Source organism: Pelecanus crispus, chromosome 2 (assembly GCF_030463565.1).
Source record: "Pelecanus crispus isolate bPelCri1 chromosome 2, bPelCri1.pri, whole genome shotgun sequence".
NCBI lineage: Eukaryota > Metazoa > Chordata > Aves > Pelecaniformes > Pelecanidae > Pelecanus > Pelecanus crispus.
This window is the reverse complement of record NC_134644.1, coordinates 123,234,569-123,261,747: the sequence shown is the minus strand read 5'-3', so window position 1 is coordinate 123,261,747 and position 27,179 is coordinate 123,234,569. Positions and strand designations below refer to the sequence as shown.

General features: G+C 37.3%; 1 protein-coding gene across 4 annotated transcripts; it reads right to left on the bottom strand.

Moving 5' to 3' along the window:
- Positions 1 to 1,254: 1,254 nt before the first annotated feature.
- On the bottom strand, positions 1,255 to 21,607 carry IMPACT (impact RWD domain protein). Of its 4 annotated transcripts, none has more exons than XM_075704827.1 (11): positions 21,557 to 21,607; positions 20,720 to 20,848; positions 19,892 to 19,944; positions 18,832 to 18,894; positions 15,655 to 15,740; positions 13,843 to 13,971; positions 13,458 to 13,555; positions 8,161 to 8,234; positions 6,553 to 6,643; positions 3,218 to 3,352; positions 1,255 to 1,431 (listed from the first exon to the last, which is right to left on the bottom strand). In XM_075704827.1, the coding sequence occupies exons 1-11, from the start codon at positions 21,590 to 21,592 to the stop codon at positions 1,360 to 1,362; spliced, it is 966 nt and encodes a 321-aa protein (XP_075560942.1). In that variant the 5' UTR covers positions 21,593 to 21,607; the 3' UTR covers positions 1,255 to 1,359. The 4 variants fall into 4 exon arrangements, with proteins under 4 accessions (XP_075560942.1, XP_075560939.1, XP_075560941.1 ...); XM_075704824.1 differs by having other exon boundaries at positions 13,458 to 13,552; positions 21,557 to 21,606; XM_075704825.1 differs by lacking the exon at positions 1,255 to 1,431 and having other exon boundaries at positions 3,234 to 3,352; positions 6,579 to 6,643; positions 21,557 to 21,606.
- Between the last annotated feature and the right edge of the window lie 5,572 nt (positions 21,608 to 27,179).

Sequence of the window (27,179 nt, the reverse complement as noted above, 5' to 3'; positions counted from 1 at the left end):
AAATTCCTAAGGAATATCTCTGTTGCCATATCAAACTCTGCAGTAGTTACTTTGATTAGGTGAAGTTTGCCTTAGGAAAGGTTTTCTGGGGTACCTCTACTGGACAGCTATAATAAACAGTTCAGCGTAAGAATATATCAGCAAAAAGATGTATACTGAACTGCTGGTCAAATAAGCTCATCTTATAAATCACCTTTAAACTATGTAAGTGACACTAGAGAAATGTCATTAAACATACTCACAGCCCTGACATTACTGTATGAGCAAACTATATAAGGTCTACCTGACCTAAGAAAGCACCTGTGACTCAGCTAGTAATGAATGAATCACAAAGTTTAGAAATTAACTTGAGGAAAAAAAAAAGAAAAAACCCAACATCATCATCCTCCCCAAGTGGAAGATACCAAGGGAATGTAAAAATTACTTAAATCTCATCTAAATAGCAATATGACAATTAACTGACAAAATGTTCTGTTAATTTTTTTGTAATGCATTAGAGAAATATCTGGAAGGTATTAATAAAAGAGTAGAAAATTGTTTGTAATCATATCTTTAACACTTGTTTTTTCCCACTCTACACCAAGAGAAGTCACTTCAGAATGTTTACTAATATTCAATACTAGTTGTAACAGTCCGATTTCAAAACCCCCATATTCTTTGTTGAAATAATTGTTTCCTTTAATTATACAACACAACACTTAACCCTCAGCTTTTCAACAGGCTCCTAGAGTCCCGACACTCACCGTACAATCCTCAAAGAAATTTTGAAGTAATTTCTTTACATTTTTTAGTTCATCGCCCACGTTCAGTCTTTCTTATGTCACCAGGCAGGCCCTATCTAGCATGACCAACAACTGCATAGGCAGGACCAGGCTCTCCAAGGCCATGTATCACTGGGCCACACGCTTTTTTTTAGGTATAAAAAAGAATCTAAAACTTTGTAAGTGACCCTGTCTACAAATGACTCCAGTCTTACCCTCAATACAACAAACTAGGGAATTCAATTACAAATACAAGACAGGTGTTCGAGTTCAAACCCAGGAATGGAGAAGATAAGTAATCCACGTTTTAAATTAGTCAGTCATCGTTGGGTGGGAGGGGGTGGGATGGGGAAATGGTTCCAGATGTTACAATGTCCTCAACGCAAGGAGCTGAAATGTGTAAGAATACCGAAAATTTGTGTTTAAGCTCTACTTCACAACAGCAGAAGAAATCACAGAACAAGATGAAAATATATCTATAGCTTTACTGAATTCTCTTTTGAATACAAAATGTCTGTTGTACTGGATAAGGCAACAGTGTCCATGTTTTCTTTGTATAAATAAGTGCAAAATAATCTTTTATAGTTTAAAAAATAAATTAGTGTTCTGTTCTTTTCTTGTTGTCCTTCCTTATCTTTTTGCTCTTCCCTGCTTGTTTAGATGATTCTTCCTGAAATGAAAAACAAGCATTTCAAAATTTATTCAACATTCTTATGTACTGTGAGCATTCTCCCAAGGTCACCCATGAGAATTATTTTTAATATGAACAGTGTTCATAGTTCACTGGAATTTTTGAGTTATATAACATTTAACCACTCAGATTCATTAATTTGTCTGCTCATGCCAACAGAAGTATATAAAGTGAAAATAATCTAAGCCATTTCCACTCAGGGAAGAGGTTCCCAGCATAGGAATACATCTACACTATACTGCAAAACTGCTTCTAGTGTGGATGTGGCCTTATCAAGAGATATACTGTACACCAGTACATTAAAACCACTTCCCTAAGTGAAAGAAACCTACACTGGGAAAAACAAAATTTTGCCAGTCTTGCTGGATCAACATTGTAATGTACAGCTTACTCTGCCAATTCTGAAACACAAGATTTTTCTTCAGTAGGCATTCATCGCAAGCACTCCCCAAACAATGAAGGAATCTGCCACTATATCTGATGGAACCTGGGACACTTTAATCTTCTCCCTTCTACCTCTTGCACATGGGACAGAAACAGACCCTAAGAGGATGTTTGAATTCTGCTATTCTGAAGAGAGTTAGCTAAAAGAATACTTTTTTCCAAGAGTTACATCTATGGTACTAGAATAATAATTACCATAAATTCCATCTGTTATTTTTCTGATGGACACTGGTAACAAAATATGTTTGTTAATACACAATAAAGAAATACAGTCTGATGTAAGTTGTTAAAAATAGAAAAAAAAAAAAAAGAAGTCATTTCTGGTACTAAACCTTCTCTTGAGGGTTAATGCTTTAAAGCCTTGTTAGTTTCCTTTTATTTTACAAGCAATGCTTTCAAATAAGAGAACACTGATAAACTGCCAAGAAGGTAAATCAGTAAGTATATAAAAGCACCTCTAAAATGCAAAAAGCAAATAACTGAAAAGTGCAGGGGGAAGAATGCTCAGCTTTCAGCCACAGCAATCTTAGATACTTTTGTACATAAAGGCAAACTGACAGTTGCATATTTTTTCAAGTGTCCATTAGTAATTATTTCCTACTGTCTTAAACTTTCTATTGTTAGCAATTACATACTATAATGTACATAGACATATCTAATACGCTGTTCTAAGGACGAAGAAAAGAAATGTTGAAAACCAAGAATATGAGATGATTCAATGACCGAAGACCCTTCAGAAGTAAAATGCCATTTAAAGACATCTGGAACTTTGTCTCCTGAGTTATTTAAGCTCCCTTGAAACATTTTCCCTTAATCTTTTCTGTAACAGTTAATGTTACTTTGAATTCTTCTAGTCCAGATTTTTTTTAAATGGTGTCTATCATCTAGAATTCTGAAAATTTCTTTGGGTCTAATAAAGCTTTCAATTTTTAAAATGCCTACTAGATACGGTGATTTCCAAGCTCAGTCTGCCACACACTGGAACTGGTAGCACAGGTAAGCATGAGAAGCAGCAGCTTCTAGTTTTCTGAACACACAGAAAGAGGCATTTCCCCTTCCCATCCTCCCCCAGCCCTCAAATTTGTGTTCTGGATCAACAGCTGCCACCCTTCTATTGCATACCTCACACTTCCAAAGAAGTTAGTGACCTGGTTTGTAAGTTCTTCAGGAGTCTTTGCGCTGATCCTATGCATACTATCAGTGCATCAAAGCAATCAGAGGATGACACAGCTAATATAACTTTTCTTCTGGCATCATCTAACAGTGACAATTTACACAAGTTCACATACAAATGCCTTCATTCTAAGTGGCAGAAACTTACCACTGAATGTACATAGTTGTATTCCACAAGTACATTTCTTGCACAATTGTTTATATGTTTAAAACGATCTGGTCCTAAGAGAATACCTCCATACCAGCGGGATACCACGACTAACACATTGTGGACATTCAAAATCTGTTTAAAAAAAAAGAAAAAAGAAAGAAAGAAAGTTATGTTTTACTTGAACTAGTTTTACTGTTGACACCTATTTTAAACACAGAAAAAGCCTACTATCTTGCATTTTTAAGAACTTACAGTCAGGTCTGTGTCACACATACGTTGTTATCAGAGGGTAACAAATAATAAGAAGTCAGCAGTTGTGGTAAGTTTCCCTCTGCAAGCTCCTACCCAAAGGTAAATTCAAAGTAAAATGAGTCAATATATCCCTCAGAAAGGGCACAAAGCTATCTCATGTGCACTACAGTTGCTCATTCATGTGTCAAAGGCTTTAAGCATTACTTAAAGGGAAAATTACTGAGTTACATTTATTATTCTTTGATATGATGAATTATTATTTCCAGAGAACATCTGTCATTAAGCAGATTGTCTATCTACATTTTTGGAAGTGTTGGTGGATGAGGCTAATAACAGACAGGGGACAGGCATACATATGAATACCTAAAATGCCATAAGCTAGCACTGTTGCCATGGGCAGGACTTAGCAACAGCACCTGGATAATACATAAAAACCTCTGCATCTTCCAGGCTTCAGTCTTAGTCCCTTACAACCAAGCAGTTGCTTTCTAAATTCAAAAAGGCATATATAAAGTTCACACAATATGAAATAATTGTATTAGCAATTAGGATTGAAAGGAACTAAACAACCTTTATATAGCTTTTTTAAGACTGTAAGTAACAAAATCAAGTAGAGAGTTAAACAGAAGTGACGGTTTCTTTTACTGCAATTAAAGGCAAGAAACATGGAAGGCCTTCAACAGCTTTACTTTTCACAAAATCTAAATGTGACTTGACTAGACTTGAAAACTAGCATTTATTCTGCCTTACAGCAATTCTGTGCTCAAGATCTCCCCATCATCAGAAAACACTAGTAACACAGGCAATGCCAATTGACTAAGTATCAGAAAGAAACACACATCTTCTCAAAATGTAAGATAGACATTACTGCATGGAAACGTGTGGTGACAATCACCAGTTAGCATTTTTGTTCAAGTTACTCTTGCATGATTAGTGACCATGATCCTGAATTTGTCCCTCAAACTAAGGCATCTGAAATCTCTGTGGAAGGTCTTAACTTATAAACAGCTTTCTCTCAAGTCCTGTGCAGTACTACCCTAATGCATACCGATGGCTTGGAGCCAGACAGAGCAAACACAGCTTTATTTGCACAAGACTGAGTGAAAACACTGTGGCCTACAAGGTACCGGGGTGGTTTGGTGGAGGCGAGAAAAATCCCTTAAGAGCTGGCTATCAATAAAACACGTTAACAACCACTCATCATCTCCATTAAGGAGGAAAAGCATGTATCTTTGACTAATTTGAATAATACTATTAGAAGATTCTATCATTGTTTGTGAAAACAGAAATATTCTTAGAATTTTAAGATGAAAAGGATAATGTAAAAAAAAAAAAAAGAAATAAGGACTGGGGCAGGTTTTGTGACAGGCATTTTCTACTCTACATGTCTACATTTACATATCGGCCATAAAGTCTATGTATAGCAACTGTTCACAGTAAACAGGATGCCAAACACAGTTGGGAAATTTTTTAACTCTAAGTTCAAAAGAGTTAATCTAAAATACAGTTTCTTGTAACCGGAAAGTGCTATCTTGGCTGAAGTGCTAGGTTTATCTGAATTGAGATAAGATTCCTATTGCAAAAGAACTATAAGTACAACAACAATAAGTGTTTTAAACCACCTAATTTCCATGGTCATATAATACGACATAAGTGCTTATAACAGAAAAACTACAAGACCTATGAACATCTAGAAAGCAGCCCATAAACTTTTAATCTTTTCCTATGGGTGAAAAATGCACTTTTTTCTGATCCCTACAGCAGTGCTCTTCCAAAACAAAAATATTTCCAGTAACTAGGACGACAGATGGAGAGAGATGTTCCACATAATTTAGACACACTCACATTTGGAAGGGGAAACTTCATATCACTTTCTAAACTGGATTCTTAAGGAATGTTAAGCGGCTAGACACTGTAAGTCTGACAACTTTCAAAAGTATACATTAACGTGCTGAGAAAAAGCAGATAAGCTCAGAACAAACTGAGGTACACTAATTGCAAAGTTGTTTCTTTACACTATTTTTATTACAGTAATGTTTTCACACTTACCACATATACTTGCATACATTACATAAAGTAAGTTTTCCTTCCCAAGTCAGGTTTGAGTTACTTAGGAAGTTTCAGAAAGTTCTAAATGAAAAATGTCAAAATATTCTAAAATTTTATATTTTTTCAGAAAAAAAAGAAAGCTTTGAAATTTAAAAAAAAAAAAAAAAAAGGCTTCAAAACAGTCTCCAGGAATGAGAGTATAACACATTAAGCAACAGAGTATGCAAGTGAGCAAAGGACAGGAAAAGAAAACCCTTGTTGTGAACGGGCTATCAATCTAAAAGTCACAATTAAAAACAGTAATTAGTGTGCTGATACAGCTAAGTGACTTGAAGCACGGCAGAAGATGTACCCAGCTGTTCCCTGTAGTTATGATATTTTATTTATGGTTTTACGAGGGCTTGCATCACGCCAGTGAATCAAAATTTATCAATCTCAATTCACATTTAGTGGCAACTTTGCCGAGGGAATATTATTTCAACACTTGAAAACTAAAATATATTTAAGTATGAGGGCTAAGGACCCGGAACTGGAAACAGCACAAAGAAACAGATTAAATGATCAAAACAATTTAACTCCTTTGCTCCCACTACCTTTCGCATTTGAAGCTCTACTCTGCAAGTTCAAATATAAGTGTCTTTTTATTATGAATATTTGAGGAAACTGAATGAAAGGCTGAGCATAGGTCAGCTGTTACATTCTGTCAATCAGCTTCTTCCAGTCTTCATTTTCTGTATACCTTACACCACACAGTAAGCAGAGGAATCAAAACTTATTTCTCTTTTAAACCGTTCAAACTACTACTACCATCTATGAAACACTACTTGTTTCTATGATCCAAGACTTGGAAATCCCAATTTAGTACATGCATGCAACAGTTTGTGTTTTTTCTTTTACCTTTAAGAAAGTAATCATCTATTTGGCTAAGAGCAGAGCAAGAATTAGAATCATCTTCTACAAGTTGATTTACATTGCAGTGATTTTTAAAATCTGTTCAAGACTTCCAGAAGTCAAAGATTAATTTCTATAACCTGCATAAGATGAAGAAGACGTCCACCTGCTGCTGTCTCCCCATCATCTTCACAATCCTGTAAGAATGTCTGTTTATCTTCACAGTATATTCTTAAAAAGAAAAAAATGAAAAAAATTAACATAAACTAGATTAAAAAAATGTCAATCAACTAACTTTTTGACATGATTAACGAAGTCTCAGGGATCTTTCATACACGTGTATCAATTCTACCTTTCTACTAAAGACATTTACATGAAAACAGGATGAGGCTTAGGGTAAACCACAAATATTTATCTGTACAGTAGAACAAGTTTTGAGAAGCTTTTATGTAGACTTTAGCTACTTCAGGTTAACTCCAGACTCATTACCAGTATAAAGTCCTTAATAAGAAAAATCCATAGCTTTTAGCCTAATAATTATGCCTAGCTGAAACCAAGTCTATCAGTTCAAATTATGATACACACCCACAAGTTGGAAGAAGTCAGACAAAAATATTATGAATAATTAGTTAGGTCTATATTTCAGCAGCAGTGTGAAACTATTAACTGAAATCCACCTTCAGATTCTCCATGCCATCTCCTTCCTCAGGGGGCACTCCAGGAAACTTTGGGGTGTATTGTTTCTTACAAAGGTCTAATTTTCCAGAAGTAATGCTCAGAGGTCTACTGTTTGTTACCAATTGATTTCATAACTTCTGAACTTAGTTAATACACACGTGACATAATGACAAAGAGCCTCGTGGTACTAGAAGACAAATATGAAGCAATAGGTACGTTTCTGTTGCTTTTTTGAAGTGTATTTAGATCATATGAATGAAAGAAGCCAGATCATCATCAGCAACAACAGAAATCCCCTCTTTACCGAAACCTTTTACTTAGGTAGACTTTTTGGTAAAGTAAGCTTTCATTTGCTCTCATTTTATGTTTCATTAGGATCACACCAGGATGTACATGAACGGATCAGTGTCCATACATGCTTTTTCAGGTAACCAGTTCCTTCCAGTAATGAAAGGAGCTCCTTTTACTATCACTTATATTGCTCAGAAAATCTACATCGCTATCTGGACCGAGCCCAATTCATTTCACATAAGCTATGTTCACAAAAGTTGCCAGAAACAGACCATTAATAAACTCCTTTTTACCCGTTTCTCATTTTCCCTGAAGTTTCTCATATTTCAGCTGTAATTTCATATGCCAGATGTCTGCATCAGGCTTTCTGTTTCAGCTCTTATTTAAACTAAAAATTTTCAGCTATTTCTAAATATAAAGTTGGGGGGAAAAAAAAAGTTACTTTGCCCAAGTAAAAACACATTTAGTTCAGGATGATGTAGCATGTCCATGCTCAAACACATACTACACAGAGTATAACAACACATGTTCAAATCCACTTTTAGTCTTTTTTTTATTTCTAATTTTGCTTTACTGTCTTAATATATTTCCTACTATACGTTCTACTTCCTTGACCTCAAGTTGAAAATGAAGCCTAAATCCTTTACCATACAAACAAGAAACCTACTCCCATAAAGACTTAATAGCAAGGAATTTCTTTGATCGATTTTACTTTTCTCATGTCCTGCACTCATTTGTCAAACAACACTGGGGGGGGGAAGTCACTACTCATCTCTCACCTGTATGCATATATGTTGTGGGTAGCACTTGCAATTTTCTTATTCTCATACAATTTTTCAAGAACTCTCTTTACCTTTAAAAAAACAGAAATAAGCTTCCTTTTATAATGGGGATTTCATACACACCATCTCAATATTGCTGCTAAACAAACATCTCCTTCTTAATACTATAATGAAACAGTTTTACACTTTGACATAAAATGAATTAAACATGCAGTGCGATAACTCAAGAAGCAGCTTTTCAGTACCCTCATGCTAGTTTCAAATAATTTTTTCTGGGATACTGAAAACAGCTGTTCCTTGAATTTGTACATTATGTATATTCACATTATTGCTGAAGATGTAGAAGTGTCAAATTGCTTTACTAAACAAGAGAGACAGTAAGATCTAGAAAACATTTTTAATCAGTGTGAAGTATTAATTACACCTGCTTACTTTTTTAAACTATAACATTAAGCATATAACACAACTTGACATGTTTTCCCATTACACACTGCTTTTACCTGTTTCACAAAAACATGTGATGTTTAGAAAGCTCTACTACACTTCATTTTCAGTTTTTCCTTTTTCCTCAAACATACTTTTTTTCAGAGTTTCCATTTCACAGAAAGAATAATAATTAAAAAAATGTCCTATTGTGGGTCTGAAAGTGTCAGCATTTCCCAGAAAACACATACTCCCACCATTTCCATCTGCTCTTAAGAAGCACCGAGTTCAAAATGTTTATCAATATCAGTTCATTTTCTGTTTCTAATTAAACAAGCTAGTAGCTGTTCAACACTTTCCAGTTTGGTCTAGCAAAAAGGAGAGCTTTGATCAAGACACTGCTTTAGTACATAATACAAAATTAGTATTACTTTGAGCAAAACATTACTGAAGTTGAAAAAGCTTGGGAAAACATGCTTAGCAAGTAAATTGCCTTCCACGCCAAAGAAAAGTGTGTCTGAGGAGTAATCAATATTTAATATCTGTCTTAGCTATAGCGTGCTATTTCCAATTCTTCTGGAAGAAATTCAGCTTACAAAAGTCACCTCAAAAATAAGATACCTCAATGAAAAAGCTCCTATTATTAATGCTTCAGACACCTTTTTCTCCCTTTTTTTCCTCCCTAAAGGGGAATATTGAAGAAAGACAACTTCTGTTACTTAATACACTTTCATAAATACATTTCAATACACAGACTTAGGATACAAAGCATATGAAATGATCATCACCTTTGACATTAGTTATTTGTCAGCTACCAGGCTCCTAAAACATACCTTAAAGATTCATTATGTGTCTGTATTAGCAATAAACCTCCAAGACAGACATCTTACAGCTGAGAATACTTTATCCTTTTTCCTGTTGTAGCTCCTTGAGCCTTTTTTTTCTCTTGTTCCCCTCTCTATTATTCCTGCTTTAGGGAATTAAGGGATGTAATTCTCTACATGTCAAGGAGGCATCTGCTCATAAAAGACACAAGATGCTTAAACAACAGATCAGTTCTTAGTCCCACCTTACTAAATCAATGTCAAGTCCAAGAACCCCATATATTTTAAATGTCAGAATAAGCCACATTGAGACAAGGAAAAGCAATGGTACTAAATATAGCCTGCTACCTGAAATATGCCTATCACTTTCTTTGCCTCATAAGGTTTATGGTAACATGTTCTGTTATGTAAGTAACTACAGTATTACTCTGGCTATCATCATTGAAAACTACATTAGAAGTTAAGTTCCACTATTAAAAACACTCAATAAAGGAATTTACACAGCAATATGTGTACTCTCCTAAAATACTGATGAATATCATTGCAGCATATATAGAATCATAGAATCATAGAATCGTTTAGGTTGGAAAAGACCTTTAAGATCATCCAGTCCAACCATTAACCTACACTACCAAGTCTACTCTAAGCCAATCAAGGGTAGACTAGACTAAACCATGTCCCGAAGTGCCACATCTACCCGTTTTTTGAACACAAACATATTATGCAGATAAAGTAGTATGGGTACACACTAATCTCTTCAGCTGGTAAAGAAGCTAGCTTTCACTACAGGTGCAATGTTTACCCCATTCCTCACCTCCTTTGGCCTTCTTCAAGAAAAATTAGTCCAATCACTGTAAAGCTTCCCTGCAGTCTGAAGACCAATCACCTCACACTGTACAGCAAGACTCTGTGAAACAAGATGGACTGGACACTTGGGGAATTGTTCTATCTTTATAGTAACCACATATGAGTAAGTCTTGACTGGAGATTCCTACATTCATTTTTTATTATACAATATATTACATATTTTATATTATACTCATTCATTGAGCATATGTTGTCTTTAAAAAAAAGTCACAAAAGAAGAAACTAAGAATGTCTTTGCATGCAAAAGGGAAATTACTAACCTGCTTTAAGTGAGTACTATTTCTTGACACAGACCTGCCCTTTCGAAAACCCATGTCTGTGGGTACAGACTTCCTCAGAAGTAGGAACAATGTTGCTCATAAATCATGATCAAAAAGCAAGATTTTTTTAAAATGAGAAAAGGACATTAAGCCAATGATTCCAATTTCTTCCCTTTCTAAAGTAACACAGTTCATACGGACTGAGCACAGTTAAAAAAGCCCCTGAAGTGCAGTGCTACTTCAATGAAAATGGTAATGTACTGAGTATTTTAAAACACTGACTTATTCCACATTAACCTAATGAATAAAATTACTTTCACTTTGCAAGCAGTAAAAGAACAGCTCAAAAAAGCTGAAAGTGTGTTCAAAAAAGCTCAAGTTGTATCCAGATAGAGAGAAATAAGATAGACGACAAGACAGATGTGAAAAGCACACCACATTTTTGAAGGTCTAAAAATAAAATTAATTTTTTTCTCAAACACATAAGAAGCTGAGGCTTACCAGAGATCTGCACTGCCAACAGATAAACATAATATATATATAAAAGAATCACTTAAAGAAGATACAGCTGTAGCACAAAAACCTAAATGAATGTACAGTATTTATGAACTTAAAAGGTCAGGCAAGGATGATATAGTGGAGCCTAACCACAGAATAAGGTTGAGCAAGCTGATAAAATCAACAGAAACAAATCAGCAAAACCAGATCATGTTTATTTAAAAGTTTAAAGGGATTGGAGTATGAAGCTGTTGAACTGTAGCTAAGATATCTAACCTACCAGTTAAAACTGTTTCTGCAGTAGGTGGTGACTGATGCAATACCAACATCTCAAAAGTACTCCAGGAAGGATGTAGGGAACTAAAGACCAAGAAGACTTATGTCCATACTAGGCAAACTAATGAGGTGAAATAAAACCAAAAAAACAGACAAGCTTAAAATGTTACATCTTTTGTACAGAGAAATACGCCTCAAAACTCTGCCAATCTGTCAACATTCTTTCAGAATCACTGAGCTAGTTGATCTAGCTTACCTGGAATTTCAAGAAGAATTTTACAAGATCCCTCACCAAAAATTCTTAAAATATAAGCTAGAATTGGATAAAAGGAAAGAGGAAAATCTTCTCAAGGTTTAACTCTCAGTGGATGACAAGAAAAGACAAGTAGATCAGTAGTTTCCACACTAAACAGGGATCTTCAATGGAGATTGATGTTAATAGATGCAAAGTGATGTACAAAGTGACTCCAAACTAGTTATTAGTATTTGCAAAAAGAGATCTTGGGGTTGTAACAGACATTTCTATGACCTCAGTAGAGGTCAGAAAAGTAAACTGAAAGGTATTACTAGGAAAAGAACATGGAAGACAGAAAAACTCTTTACACCACTCTACAAATCCTTGGAGTGACTGCATCTTCAATGTTGTGTATAGTTCTAGTCTGCATCTGAAAGTGACCTGGTTTCGGCTGGGATAGAGTTAATTTTCTTCCTAGTAGTTGGCATAGTGCTGTTTTGGATTTAGTATGAGAATAATGTTGATAAGACACTGATGTTTTAGTTGCTAAGTAGCACTGACACTAGTCAAGGACTTTTTCAGCTTCCCATACTCTACCAGGTGCACAAGGAACTGGGAGGGGGCACAGCCAAGACAGCTGATCCAAACTGACCAAAGGGATATTCCATACCATATGACATCATGCTCAGTATATAAAATGGGGGGGAGTTGGCCAGGAGACTTCAATCACTGCTTGGGAACTGGCTGGGCATCGATCAGCAGGTGGTGAGTAATTGCATTGTGCATCACTTATTTTGTATATTATTATTTTCCCTTCCTTTTCTGTCCTATTAAACTGTCTTTATCTCAACCAACTAAATTTTACTTTTTTTGTTTTTCCCCCCGAATTCTCTCCCCCATCCCACTGGGGTGGGGGAGAGTGAGCAAACAGCTGTGTGGTGTTTAGCTGCCTGCCAGGTTAAACCACAACAAAGAGGTTAGACCATACATTACATGTACAGAACAGCCCACATCTACAAAGCACCAAAACAGTCTGGGGGTTTTCAGCCTGGAAAACGTAAAACTAAGGGCTACAAAATATGACAGATGTCTATAAAGATCCAAACTGCATAGAGAAACCATTGAGGTGCAACAAACAAAGTTACGAATGACTGATTCACAGCGAACACAGGAAGGCTTATTTTCATACAATGTTGTTGATTCTGAAAGTTAATTCTGGTGCAAGAAGCAACTGGACAAATGCCAGAGAGGCTAAAAAAAAAACCAAACCCAAACAGTAATATTACACACAAGCATACTTTCTTTACCTTGTGTTAAAATGCTGAAAGAGGGGAAGCAAGGTAGGAAGCAAAATGTAGCTGCCCTTTTCTAGCACTCTGTCGAGGTCTACATTCACCACTGATTCCAGTAAGAGACAGGACCTAGTGCAGACATTTTTTTCTAGTTGTAGGCAAATACAACTTTAGAAGCATGCTTACTCCTCTTACTTAGGTCTAGATAAAGATTCACTCATGCATTATCCAAGTGTATTTTTCAATAGAATTCCTTTCTGAAGGAGGGAAGACATTTTATAAACTCATTTTGGTTCATCTTCCAAGTAACACATGGCAGACTCAGTAGCTTCCCAATATCATACGGTAAACCTGCCAACATCCAAAAGTGAAATTTCAATGTTCCTATTCTCTTACATCTAATGCACTTAATGGTAAAGAATAGCAGGAAGCACTGCAGAGCTGATAGTTAGAGCTATTTAGCTGATAGTGAAAGCGAGAAACTGATGACTACTCAAGGCAATATTAGCACACAAAGATGCAAAGACAGACAGACATATTCGGCTAATCCCAGTTATTTCAGCAGTATTTTGTCAAGCTCAAAGTGCAGACAAAAAGAGTAGAATTGATCTTTACTAACTTGTCCGGGTGTCACCACAGGAGCCAAATGTGCCTGGAAAGTACTCCTTCGATCTGTGATTGGGCTTCCATGATGTATGGATGGCAGTTCTTCATCTACTGATCACAAACAAGGAAGTGTTTGTTTTCTTTTAAGGGTACTGAAACAATGTATATGGCTACTTAAGTAAAGAATGTCTCAACTTTAAAAAAGGGATTTGTTAAAGTACACAAGATGACATACAGAACTACCAAAAATATGTTGGGGTTTTTTACAATTGTTATTAATCTTTATTATAATTTTAATGTTACTAATTTTACTCAAAAGCTGAGTAGAAAACAAGAGTCTTAAGGTCTCTCTCTTCTAAATTATTTCATCAGAATTAACAAGGGCATATTTTTTTTACCTTCTTGACTTTCAGATGTAATGTAATTTAACATTTTAATTGGATCTTCCTGAATGGGCTGATAGTCTAGGAGAAAATCATCTCTGTCATCTTCATCAACTTCTTCACTGGTTTTCTTAATATCTGGTTCTATTAAGATACAAGTAGTAGAATTTATTATAGATTTTTTGGGGAGACAACTAAGACAAAATTTCAAATTCTTTTTCTCAAAAATCTCTGGCTTTTCAGTTCACCATTAAGAATTATGAAATGCAGAATAGTAACATTAAGAATTTCTGGGTTTTGTTGTAATTAGTCCACTATCAACTAAAATCTTGCTTAGACTTAGGAACACAATACTTATGCTATGGGATCCTCGCATAGTATCTTCTGTTTCAATACTAATTAACAGTATTTCTAAGAAGAAAAGAACAATGTTTACCATTTCCATTACACATTTACAATGCTACCGTTAATTTAATCTGAATTTAGAGCCCAAAATAATCTGATGTTTTACAAGAACTCGGGTCATTTATTGGTCATTTGGGGAAAAACATAGAGCTGTTGTTCAATGCTACTTCATGAGGTTATAAAATCATTATATTTAAAACACCTCTCTGGACATGTTTCAAGCACTCTGGGATTCCAAAAATCCTATTTTCCTTCACACATAGGACACACAAAGAAATAATAGTCACTAGCAAAAGAATAAATATCACACACAGTGCTCTGGCAACTGGATTTAGAGGGAATCTACCATAAAGGCAAGTTAATATATCACAATCTAATTTCCTATTTAGAGGGCTTACAATGTGGTGATGATACAGTTTTTATAACAGGTATTTTCAATTAAAAAAGAGGAGGGGTGATAGAGCATGTTCAAAAGGCCTAGAAAAATCATTAGATGTATTAAGTAGAAGCCACAAGGTTGCTGTCAAAATACCCAACAAACTTCCAATATCATCAGTAAAATTTCACTTCTCAGTATCCACTCCTTTAGTCATGTCAACGAAAAATGACTTTTTAAATATCTGTGATGTAGCAACAAAATGCACAGTTTATTGAAAAATTAAAACTAGACCTTATCATGAAGAAGCACTGAAAATATACATTTCTTTTTCCTCTTCAGTCTTTTGTTCCTCACAGGACTAAGCTAACATCCATGACATAGAAAAATAGTTCTATTTCCTTTTGGCACAAGTGCATGCATGCATGTCACTCATGCATTTCATAGCAGTTTAGCATTTTGATGCACATAAAAACCCACAAAAAAACCTCACCACTTTTTGAAAGAACAACTGTGAATTTACACAAACTCTGTCACTATAAAAGTAACAGCAGAAGAATCACTGCAACTCTAGTGATGATGTACTTCTCATCCCAATATAGTAAAATGCAATTAAGATGGAATACTTGGTCATTTGTCTGCATATTCTGCTGAAGTTTATCTTCTCTTGAGGCTAATTCCAATCCTTCAAGAGTGCACTCAACACCAGAAATTAATTACTGCTATGAATGACTCCTTCGCAGAACAGAGGACAATGCATAATGTACCTGTGTGCAGTGCTCTGCTTTCATGCAAGTAATTTAATTCCCGAGAGAACTGAGAACCTTGTTCTATTTCACAGAGGCCAGCTCCTTCCTTTTTTTCCCTACTGCTTTTTAAAAAGGGAAGCTATCACTGTAAAACAATAAGCCATGACACTGGAGACTGTTATTTTCTGTTTTTTAGATCCAATACAAAACTGGGCATAAAGCTTTAACTTGTAATGAAATCTCACTTTGCAGCTGAACAAGAAGTAAACTGAAAAACCCGTGTATTTTCTGAAGTACCTGGCTCTGATGACTGTGCCTTTTCTATCAGAACTTCTCGTATCTTCTCCACCCATAAATAAAGTATACTTTCACCAAGGTTCTGTCTGGAAGTTAAAACTCACAGTGAATGAAGAATCATTTTTGCCAATTTCCCTTGGAAAGTAGACCAAATAACAGATTTCAGACATGCAGAAATAGAACATTATAATCTAGCGAGATAAAGAGCTTAGACAGGCTTGTGGAAAGCTCTGTCTCGGTAGTTCACTGGGTGAAACATGTGATATCTGCATCATTATATACTCTCTTTGTGGTTTGCTTTTTCTTTTTTTTTTAACATTAAAAGCACTAATGCTGGAGGAAAACAGGCAACTGATGGAAACTTTCTGGCCACTAAAGAAAGGGAAAGCAACTGTGAGAAGAGTAAGTTGGACAGTCCTCAGTATTTTCCAAAGAATACTAAGCCAGGATGTCTAGCCTTAGAGAGCTTGCTCTGGATCAGTTTTGCCTACAAGACGTACCATATTGCCAGCAGCGAGCTCCTTCAGCCGCTCTGTGGCTGTAGGGGACTTTTGCCCTTCATGTTTGGGAGGGGGGCTCTTCCTTGGAACAATGCCACTTCTCTTCCCCCTCAAGCAGTCAGTGCACACACAGCAGAGGTTGATCTTGGCAGACTGTGATAGTAGGTCAATGGCAGTAGACACAGTGGAGCATTGGACTTATATGCTAGAGTTTGGGTAACAAGCAGTCCTATAGGACAGGGAGGTAAGGATTTAGGTCTAGGAGTCCTTAGTCAGGGGGCACAGGTGTATATTAAGGTACTGGGGGAGGATGGGATGAACGTGTTTTTTATGTGCATATTCAGAGTTAAGAAACGCTGCCTTAATGTGCACCAGGATCCAAACAACCCAAAATATATTTAAAATGGTGTCCTGAAAAGTTGCTTTTGTAATTATATTTGAATATGTTTATGAACTATGCATGTTTGTCTCAAAAACAAAACTAAACATTTACAGCTGTAGGTAACTCATGGTTTCTCATTAATTTTATTCTTACTGCCACCATCTGGGGCACCACGTAAGTACATTATCAGTGACAGAATTACATTTTTAAACTCTTACTTTTCTTAACGTATACAGCACTATTCCTGAATGCAATCAGAAATTCAAACAAATATACATATTTTAAGAAAAATATTCAAGGAACAATACAGAATTTATAACCTTGTAGCTCTGTCTTCAAAATCTGGACAGACTCCAGAACAATTCAACGCCCTGATTTCATGCTCCTTCTTATCATACAGAAGCACTACTCTAATACATGAAGAACTATTATGTGTTTTAATGATGGAATGAGAGATTAGACAATGAATAAGATCACTCTGTTGCGTGCAAGTAAATAACAATCTCTTCAGCTATAACCCAATTTCAGTTTCTGCCTATTCACAAATTACACTTAGTCTCAAAGGCTACCTTTATATGTTGCTATTTTTCTGGTCACTTGTGTCTAAGTCATGAAACAAAGCTTTATATTGAATAAGTCTTACTGGAAGAATATCTGGAGAAAAAGAAAAATCCACATATTTGCTACATTTTTAACTTCTAAGAACTTTGGGTCTCCCAAAACAGACTTGTGATCTCTAATTATCTGCTTTTTCCACCTCCTTGAGAAGACAGTGATGGACGGTATAGTTCATATTGTTTTAGATTGCAGAACTAAGCAATTTAGATCACTAGGGACTTGAAACCTGGTAAAACACGTTATAAACAATGCAGAGTACCTCTGTTTACCTGACAACTATTTAGACATTGGATAGATAAAAGGCTTTCACAAACACGATGCACATTAGTGACTACTCCAGAAGGTTTTTAAACAGTCTAAAATGATGTATATGGCCTAAAGTACAAATGCATTCATTTCCTGCTGAACAAACAAAAATGAGAGCAGACCAGAAAGGGCTCTGAACAGCACCTGATATGGACAGAACAGAGCTGCAGGGGACTGATCTAACTAGCGCAATTTAACAGCCTACAAGACTGCATGGGGAAAGAAAAGAGAAAAAGGGGAAAAAAAAAAAAAATTGCTTCACAACTATGCTATTTCTCCTCACAGTCCTCACATGGCAATTTGCACCAGATGCTCAGGACATTTGAAGAACTACCTACAGCAGCTCTACTTCTGGTAGAGATTCCAGCAAATCCTATGCATCTGGACAGAGTTAAGGACAATCTCTGTCCTTTTGCTCCACTGAACAACTGTGGTTAATATGATCCCATAGAACTCCTTGCTTAAAATCCTTGTGCATTTTTAACACTTCAAATTCAATATTACTTGCTTAAATTATCTGTTGCTTAATTAGATAAGAAACCCAGTTAATCAAAGTAACTGAGTAATTAGATAAAAAACCCTCATGCAAGCTAAGCGCTCTCTTCCTTATTTTACAGCATTAAAAAACATTTCTTATGCAAGATGTTCAGATTTTAGTATTTTGGGCATGACTGTGCTTCCTTATGACATATTTTCATTTCATGTAGTTTATATTATCTTTGGGATCTGAAAGAATTAAATAAACCATATAAAATGACTACATTTACTACCGCAATTTCACAGCAATTCAAAAACATGTAATTTGAGTATTTCTAAATGTTCTGTTTATTCATTATGCGTTGTTAGCTGCACACTGTGATAATAAACGGTCTGCTATGTTACAGATTCTAGTTAATAGATTCTACCCATGTTTAATTTGTTTTAAAACCTACTTGTCCCTTAGCTATCCTTTAAGAAAAACTGTTTTGCCACTTACGCTCTAAGACACAAACAAATGTTTTCACATCCTGCGGTTTAACATTCAATTGCAGAACAGATGCAGAAATCTCATACTTCATAGTACCAATTCATAAGCAATCTCATAGATGCTAAAGGGAGTCAAAATGAAGACTTCTATCCTTATAGAACACCAGGTCTTCTATAGAAGAAATTTGTTAGAGTTTAATACAATTTGTTCTTGCAAAATGCTTAGTAAATATATGGCACCTTTAACTGTTAGATTTATAAAAGAAACTTGCACTTTTATGGCTATTGCAGTAATCACTTCACAAGTACTAGTTCATGCAGGTACTTCAAAAGCATACATTGAGCAGGGCATGAAACTGAAAATACATTGTCTCCTTTTACTATATTCCACAGCCTCTAACTTACACGTATATTTCTTCCAAGCTATTTGCTAGTTCCATATAATCTTGTCCTCGAAGCCAAGGGGCACTAGAATGAAAAGAAATACAATGGAAATTGTGCCCATACGGTGATTCCAACATCTCAACAAACATTAATTTGAAAATAAATGTGATAAACACCTTGAAAATAAAATATTGTCAATCATTCCCACTTAACAAGATTCCAGTTGTAAACATCTTGGTAAAAACATGATCACCCAATTCTCCTTCAAGACTCCTTACCTGGGCTGCCTTTTCTTACACCAGGTAAGAAAGCTGGATTCTTCTTCATGGTAGGTCATTGCCACTCCAGAGTCACCTTACATATTATTAGTTTACCTTTCCAACTCCTTCAGCACCATAGTACCTATTATACATAGAATAACCCTTCAGTTCTGTACCTGTATCTTCCTGGTCTCATGTTACAACTATAAACTTTGCCTCAAGTTAGCAGGACTATTTTGTATTGCCTTGTCAATACTGCTGACCAAAACTCAGCAGATATGTTGTGTGTCATGCCCTGCAGGTCCCTTTATCATCCAAATCAGGGACCTGGCTTACGCAGCTCTATTCCCATCTCATTTACATGTCAGGAGACAAGGGGAGAGCAGCGAAGGAAAACAGGAAGATGGCACATGCCATGGCTCCATCCCAACAAGAGTCAGTGCTCAGATGCAAAGCATGCCTTTCAATCTGAAACAAGGATCCAGACAAGAAGGGTACAGCCAAGGAAGCAATGAGACATCACTGTCCAACACAACAGACAAGCAGCTACCACAGCTCCACAGTCTTAACTGCTGCCTTGCCACAAAATAATGCTGCAAGAATTAGAGTCAAGGGAAGAGAGCAAACTGTCATAGGGAGCTCCATGAGGCTAACTCGGGAGAAAGAATAGAATATTCTTGCTGGAAACATACCCCCCAGTATATAGTTTATGTAGTTTAATTCAAGGAGTCATCTTAACTAAACTTCAACTTACACTGTAAACAATTAACAGCGGTAATTCAGAAAAGAAATACAAATGTTTGAAAGAAAATTTCACTTACTTTAGTTGATAAATAGGTGGCTCTGTAGTTGGATATCCTGGTGGCAAAATCACCTGAAAGAAATTCACAGTAAGTATTCACTGGACTACTCCTCTCAGCTAGCTGAGCTTTACTGATGGACTCTGATGTCAAGCACTAGGACTACAAGCAGTGTTACAAATAAAGAAAATAGTTGGCTATGTTGTCACAGAATTACAAGAAAACCTGAATATCTGTATTTAGGATTCCAATAATGGTAATGCATACAAACATTATATTACATGGTGCAATTTTTGTGGATGAAGTGTTATGCAAAATAAAGTGCAGAAGAAATTCAAAAGGAGCTGCATACATGGTTACTGGACTTAATTTAAGTGGCACTGCCCTTCTGTAAGTAGACACTTCAGTGTTTCTTCCACTAAGTAAACTTACTGTTTTGAGTTTTGTAAACTTAAAGCAGCATGTTACTCAGTTAAGTTGATCCAAAATTCATTTTGTCTCCACACTTTCCAGAAAGTAAATCTAAAAGCAATTGCAGCAGATTCACTGAGGTGTCCTACACAAAGACAATGTAAAAAATATTTTAAAAATCAGTCTTTGGATAACAACATGAAATTAGTTTTTGTCAGGTATGGAATTAGGACATGTAACTACTGAAAATGTCGCAAGCACATTGATGTGTTACAGGAACAATCACTGAAAAGTCTATTACAGATTCCAATCCAAAAGCTCCTTAATCCATCTGAGTAGAGAACAAATCCTATTTAAAAGGGTTTTGTGCAGGCACAAGATTTTGCCTGCATCAGTCCAACTGCAAGTTCTATGCCAAACTCCTTAACACCACTATACCTGCAGACAGAGGGTCCATTTTGGTTGATCCAGACAATCATTAATCTTAATGCAATAGATTTTTTCATCTTCATCAACAACACACCAATCTTCACCATATATGGATGAAAGGGCTTCAATTTCATCAATCTAGAAGAAGCATTATGCAAAAATAAATAACGCCCCCAAAAGCCCACAACCTGGAGTGCCAATCACAGTTTTAAGTCTTGCTCTTCTACAGCTGATTTACAACCATGACGAGACTCAGTACACTGGAAGGCCATAAATATTGGGGATCCAGTCCCGATTCACAGCCTAAGTAAGCTTTGCTCTGTTCTTCTGTAAACACACACCAGCTTTGGTATTTCTATGGATAATCCTGTAATTCTCAGCAGTGACAAGGTGAGTAAAGTGACATAGAGCAGCTACAACACATCCCCGCAGCTCCCAACCAGCGCCGGTCATCCCTCAGCAGGAGAAAAACCCCAAGGCCTTAGCACTAGTGCTTACTAAGACCGGATAAATTTATCCAGTAAATTCCCGTAAAAAACGGACAGCCACCTGCCACCTAGAAAGCAGACACCCGAAATGGCTCTTCACTGCAAACGTGCAGTCCCCCGTCGGTGCCTGAACAAAGGCAATCGCGCTGCCACTTGGACAGCGCCGCGGGCACGGCGCTCCTCACGAGGCCGGGATTCACCAGAAGCCACCAGAAGCCACCGCTTCCCACGGGGCGCCCGTACTGCCTGCCCGAGGACGCGACGCCCGAGGTCCCGGCCCAGCGGGGCCGTGACACCCCGAGCGCAGCCGCGCAGCTCCCCGCAGCCCTGCGCCCTGCTCCCCGCCGCCGCCGCTCACTTGTTGCTGGGCCGTTTCCGCGTCGCTCGCCGCCATCGGTACCTGAGGGGAGGCGGGGAGGAGGGAAAGCGCAGGCGGCTGCAGGGCGCCGGGCCCTGTGCGCATGCGCCGACGGCGGAGCTTGCGCAGGGGTGACAGTGAAGCCGCCTGCCCTTCCTCCTGCCAGCACACACACCCCCAGCGGGTGGGCGGGCGCATGCGCAGCGCCTCTGAGCGGGCCGCGGGCCGGTGTCTGTGGGGGTCGCCGCGTCCCGGCCCTCCCCGGCCGCCCTGCCCCTGCGGTTGCTGTTGCGTCCTGGAGCCCGGATCCCAGCTGGCGAGAGAATCGAAGAGGCGGCTGCAGCGGGGGGCTCACAGACTCCTAACGGGAGGGCCGGGCTCTGCTCGCCCGCCTTCAGGGCAGGGCCGGGACCCCTCCTGCGGGGCGGGCCCGGCCCGGTAACGGCCGGCCCAAGGCGAATTGGCGAAGCGTCCGTGTATCAGCTATTTCTGCTCTGGGAGGCGCGGCCCTAGGTCTCGCTGCCCTGCCGCTTGGCTCCGGTTCTCTCAGGGCGGGCTGTGCTTACCCTGCTCGCCGCAGCACCCGCTGCCTTCCCTTCTGCCCAGAGAACAGGCTGCCCAGAGAGGTGGTGGAGTCCCCATCCCTGGAAGTGTTTAAAAAACGGGTAGATGTGGCACTTCGGGACATGGTTTAGTCTAGTCTACCCTTGATTGGCTTAGAGTAGACTTGGTAGTGTGGGTTAATGGTTGGACTGGATGATCTTGAAGGTCTTTTCCAACCTAAACAATTCTATGATTCTATGATTCTGTGGCCCCTGTGTCTTACGTAGCAGCAGTGTACCTCTTACGTAGCAGCAGTGTACCTCCGAGCAGGGCTATCCCAGGGCCCGGACAGACCTTCAGGCACCAAAACATTGCTACATCCGAGCTTCGCTCCCAGTTAACTATTTGAGCAGTTCCCTCTTTCTGCTCTTTTTATCCGGTGCGCTGCAGCACTGTTCCCCTGACCCATTCCTGCATCTGTCTGAAAGAATGATCTTGAGTGATCTCGTTGTTTCCAGGTTAGGATTAATTGCTGCCCCAAGTAAAGGAAACAACGTAGTCATACAGTAAGTACCAGAAACAACTAGGTCAAGATGTAGCATTAATAAATCGGTACGAAATCTACTTCCATCATGCGTTGCCACAGAATCAAGGTTACGCTTGTCGGGTGGTATTTTTGCCTTGTTCATGATGTCCAATTTTAAAAGTGTATAAGCAGTTATATTTCAGTGAGGATTTTACAGATACAGTAATTTTTACCTTGCATTTATTGTCACTCAAAATGAGCATTTGGCATCCTTATAATTACATCATTTCCTCTAAAAGGATTGAAGAAAAATCATGAAGTGTTCCATGCAGTTTTCATTACAGTTATAGAAATGCAGTTCATTTGTTTAACATTGACAAGTTCTGTGTATTTCTTTTAAAGGCAGCACTGATCAATAAAGATCTCTTTTTGCTTGAGTGCAAAGTATGGGTGTCACCTTTTTTGCAGTTTACAGTTCGTATGCTTTCTTCCAATGTGTTTTTATAATTACTTCTTTGTGAAGAATTCAAGGCAAGCTTTGTTTTCCCCTTTCTCAAAAGCTGGGAGAATCTGCATCTGCCCTGGAGAACAGGATTAGAGTTCAGAATGATTTTGACAAACAGGGGACACATTCTAAAAACAAAAAACAGAACCAGAAAAAACAGGATGCAACTGAGTAGAGACAAACCCAGCACTGTATTATCAACTGCATACACTCAGGGTGCAGAACTACTGGTTACCCAGCAGTTCCACAGAAATTATTTGGGAGTTACAGCAAATCCCAAGCTAAGCATTCACCAACAGTGCCGTGCTTTTGCTTAAAGGAGAACCATCATGCTGGGATGTCCAAACACGTGTGAGGTAATGTAAGACACATGAGGTAATCCTGCTTTGTACAGAACCACGAAAGCCCCAGTGTCCAATTTTAGACACTTCAAGAAGGATGTACACTAACTTAAGTCTGGATGAAATCAATGAAATCAATCACAAATCTAGAAACCCTGACATCTGAAAAGACTGGAGAGAAGGAGTTTGTTAGATTAAGAAGTCTGAGAGAGGTAGGCATCGTTAATATGCTATGGATTGCTGCAGAGAAGAGATTATGTTTTTCTCCCTCTCAGATGAAGGAAAGATGTGAAGTAGAAAGATTTCATTTTGATGTTTGAGAGATTCAAATCAGATGCTACAGAGAATTTGTCAGCAGTGAATTAAGTCATCCTCAGGGAAGAGGCACGGTGGTGTGATAATCGTCCTTATTTATACACTGGCTGTTGCAAAGATGGGCATAGTACTACGTGCTGATGAAGCAGCATGTTACCTTGTATTGCAGGAAGGAAGATCCAGATAATTATGAGGAAAAGCTAAGCACTGAGGAGTTGATTGAGCCATCATCACTGGAAGCTCTAAGAGACGTTAGGCCTGGACAAAATTAATCTTGTCTTGGGGCAGGAAAATGGGCTAGATTGCTGTGAAAGCAGTAATTCCTAGGATGCTTATGGGAACGTATTCTTGGGCTTGTAGTTCTACTGGAAATTAGACTGTGACTATTAACTACAGTCCTAACTTGAGGGAAAAAAGATGACAGAGATGATAAAGGTGGCAAAATTTGCTTCTACATTTAGACCTAGGTTCAAGAAAATACTTAGTTTTCATACTTCTGGTTTGGCTCCTAAATTTTAATGGTAATTTGGCAGTATCTAAGAACATGCATATTTTTATATGCATATCAGAACTTAATGAACAATGCTATTGATGCTATCTGAGCCCAAAATCTTAAATCCCACATTCAGAAGTTTGGAAAAAACTTTTTTCCTAGTTTAGCCAATCTATAGTAATTGAAAAAAAAAAAAAATGGAGCTCTATCCTGATGTTGTTTGAGTACCAATATAGCTAAATATAACTCTTCAGTTGTGACATTATAAATACTAAAGATTGTTCCATATTTGATAAATGGAAAGGTAACTTTTTCCAAGATCAGTGAGGCTTCTTTGTCTTCAGTATCATGGACAGAGCTGGTTTAACTATTTTTGAAACAGTAATAAAAAGAATATACCCAGTCTCAGAATATGACAAAACGCACATTTTATCAGGCGAAGTCACATATTCCACTTAATTTTAAAAGAGAGAGAGAGAGAAAGGGCTTTTTTAAACAATTGTCTTCTGACCAAAACATAACAGAAAGCTTTAATCTACAAGGACCTAGAAAAGGCGGTACTGCATCTGTTTGTCCTAACACTAATTGCCCTATAAATTTAAAGAGAGGACTATGACACTACAAGAAATTTTTTAACTTTCTGATAGCAATCTCTGTATAGTGCTTGTGCTTTATAAGTTGCCAGTTTAGACTTAGCTGAACAAATGCATTTACATGACTATACACATTATTTGTTATTAAATAACTTAAAGTTGTTACTGAAATTTTTTATTACTGTTGTTGTCTATAGTCCATATAAAAGCATTGATATGAAGGAGTTTAGCAACCTACCATTGGACCAGGAAGAAACTGTACCAGATAAAAAGACACAAAGAATAAATGACAAAACCTGTATGGACTGTAGACACCTCTACATGACTCTGTCATTTCCTTTCATTGTCAGTTATATTTGTGATAAATCTTATTATACTGAAATGGAGACAAGTGTGGTTAATGAATCTCCAACATATTTATGTATATTAAATTAATAATAGAGTAGCTGAATTGATACGGTGCACAGGAGCATTTAACAGTTAGTACTTTCTTTGTCTGTCTGAAAGAAACATTCTGTTAAAGCAGGTTATGAAATACATAGCCACAGCTTTCAAACTAGGGATAATAGCACAGTAGAATTTACTGAAATATTTGGGGTCATCTTTTAGTACATAACTGAACCTCACTGTTCTTTACAGTGAGGCGTCTCCCAAACTGACACTCTTCACAGCAATGCATGAACTTTGATATTTAAAGTGGTTACTAAATCTAACCTTTGGTCCATCAGTTCTGTCTTTGTGAACTATAGATAGCAAATGAAAACATTTAAAGCTCAAATCAAATCAATTAAGCAAAAGAAGACCCTGAAGGTCAGGAAGTGGCCCAAATTACTACAGGGAATTCACATTCTTTGTTCTGTCTTGTCAGGGCAAGATAATAGACTGGGTAATTGCTGATGCCTTTCTGGAACCAGAATCTAATCCTAGAGCACAAAAGGCTTAAACCAGATACAAATAATAGTCACATAGTTAAGGAAGTAATATTTACACAGAAAGCATAAATAAGAAGAATGTTATTTAAATTGCATGCAAAAGCTATCAACAGTTTTGAAAGAAAAATATTATAAAAGATTCAGAAATCCTTTTTTATCTCATCATACTGCTTACATTGTACTACCAAGTCTGTCCAGAGCGGGGAGGTAAATATCCATATTTTTATGTTGCTATAAAGAAAAGGGAACTAGCCGAAAAGTAGTCGTTCTCCCTGTGTGTATAACTTCAGCTCACGTGAGCTATATTTGTTGCAAAGTCTTTTATGTTCACTGGTCAGTTTTTAACTGCACGATCCAAACCTTATAAACTTTAAATTTGCATAATACACCAAGGTGTTCCATAAAAGACGTCAGGAAGACAGTATCAAGTTTGACAGCACAAAGTAGATGCTGATCAGGAATAAAATGCCACAATTGATATGAGTGAAGAATTCTGATCTGTGAGTAAGAATCACATGTAAAGCATACATCATGAAATCCTAACTTCACTAGAGCTGATGGGGCCACAGTATGTTAACATAGAAGGATAAATCGGGATTGAATCACAAGTAAGTGAAAAATATAGAACTAAGAAATATATAAGAACTAAACCACTGCAATAAAATATCAGTAACCCTGCTTGATTTTGCATACAACAGTTCAAGCAGCATGGTGTATTTGCAACTTCTCTTTTATAAAAAAAGAGGAAGATTAAGGACAAATAAGGATAATGTCATGTCATGTCATGTCCTACCAATTCATGCCCTCAGTTCTGTATTCTGTTTTTTGAGCAGGACTTTCTTCTACTAAGGCTCTGCCAGTACTGTCGCTTTCTTTTAAAAATAGCTCGATGAGAGCATTTTGCTATAGTAACTTACCAACAAAACACAACATTTTCTCTAATGTTCCAATCCCACTCTATATCCAATATAAATCTCAATCTGGGCCATCCAATAAGGAGCATATATACATTTAAGCACAAAGTAATTCAGTAATTCAGTAATTCAGATTTCAGTTTCACAATGATGTGTTTTGCTAGATTGCAATCTAAACTGACACAAATTAGCTATCAGGTTCATAGTTATTATCTCTCCACATGCAGCTAATTTATCATTTTGGAACTAAAACCAAACCAAACCAAACCAAACTGATACAATCACAAGAACAAAAAAAAGTGCATTAAACAAGCCTAAATCTTGGTCTAGGACTACATGTCTGGTAAGACTAAGGAGAATAATATGTACAGGTGACTTACACCTTGGTTAAGAATGTTTCTTCTCTTTTAGCCACAGCCTGGTTGTGTGCTGGCTATAGCAGTGTACAGTTGTCTTCTGCA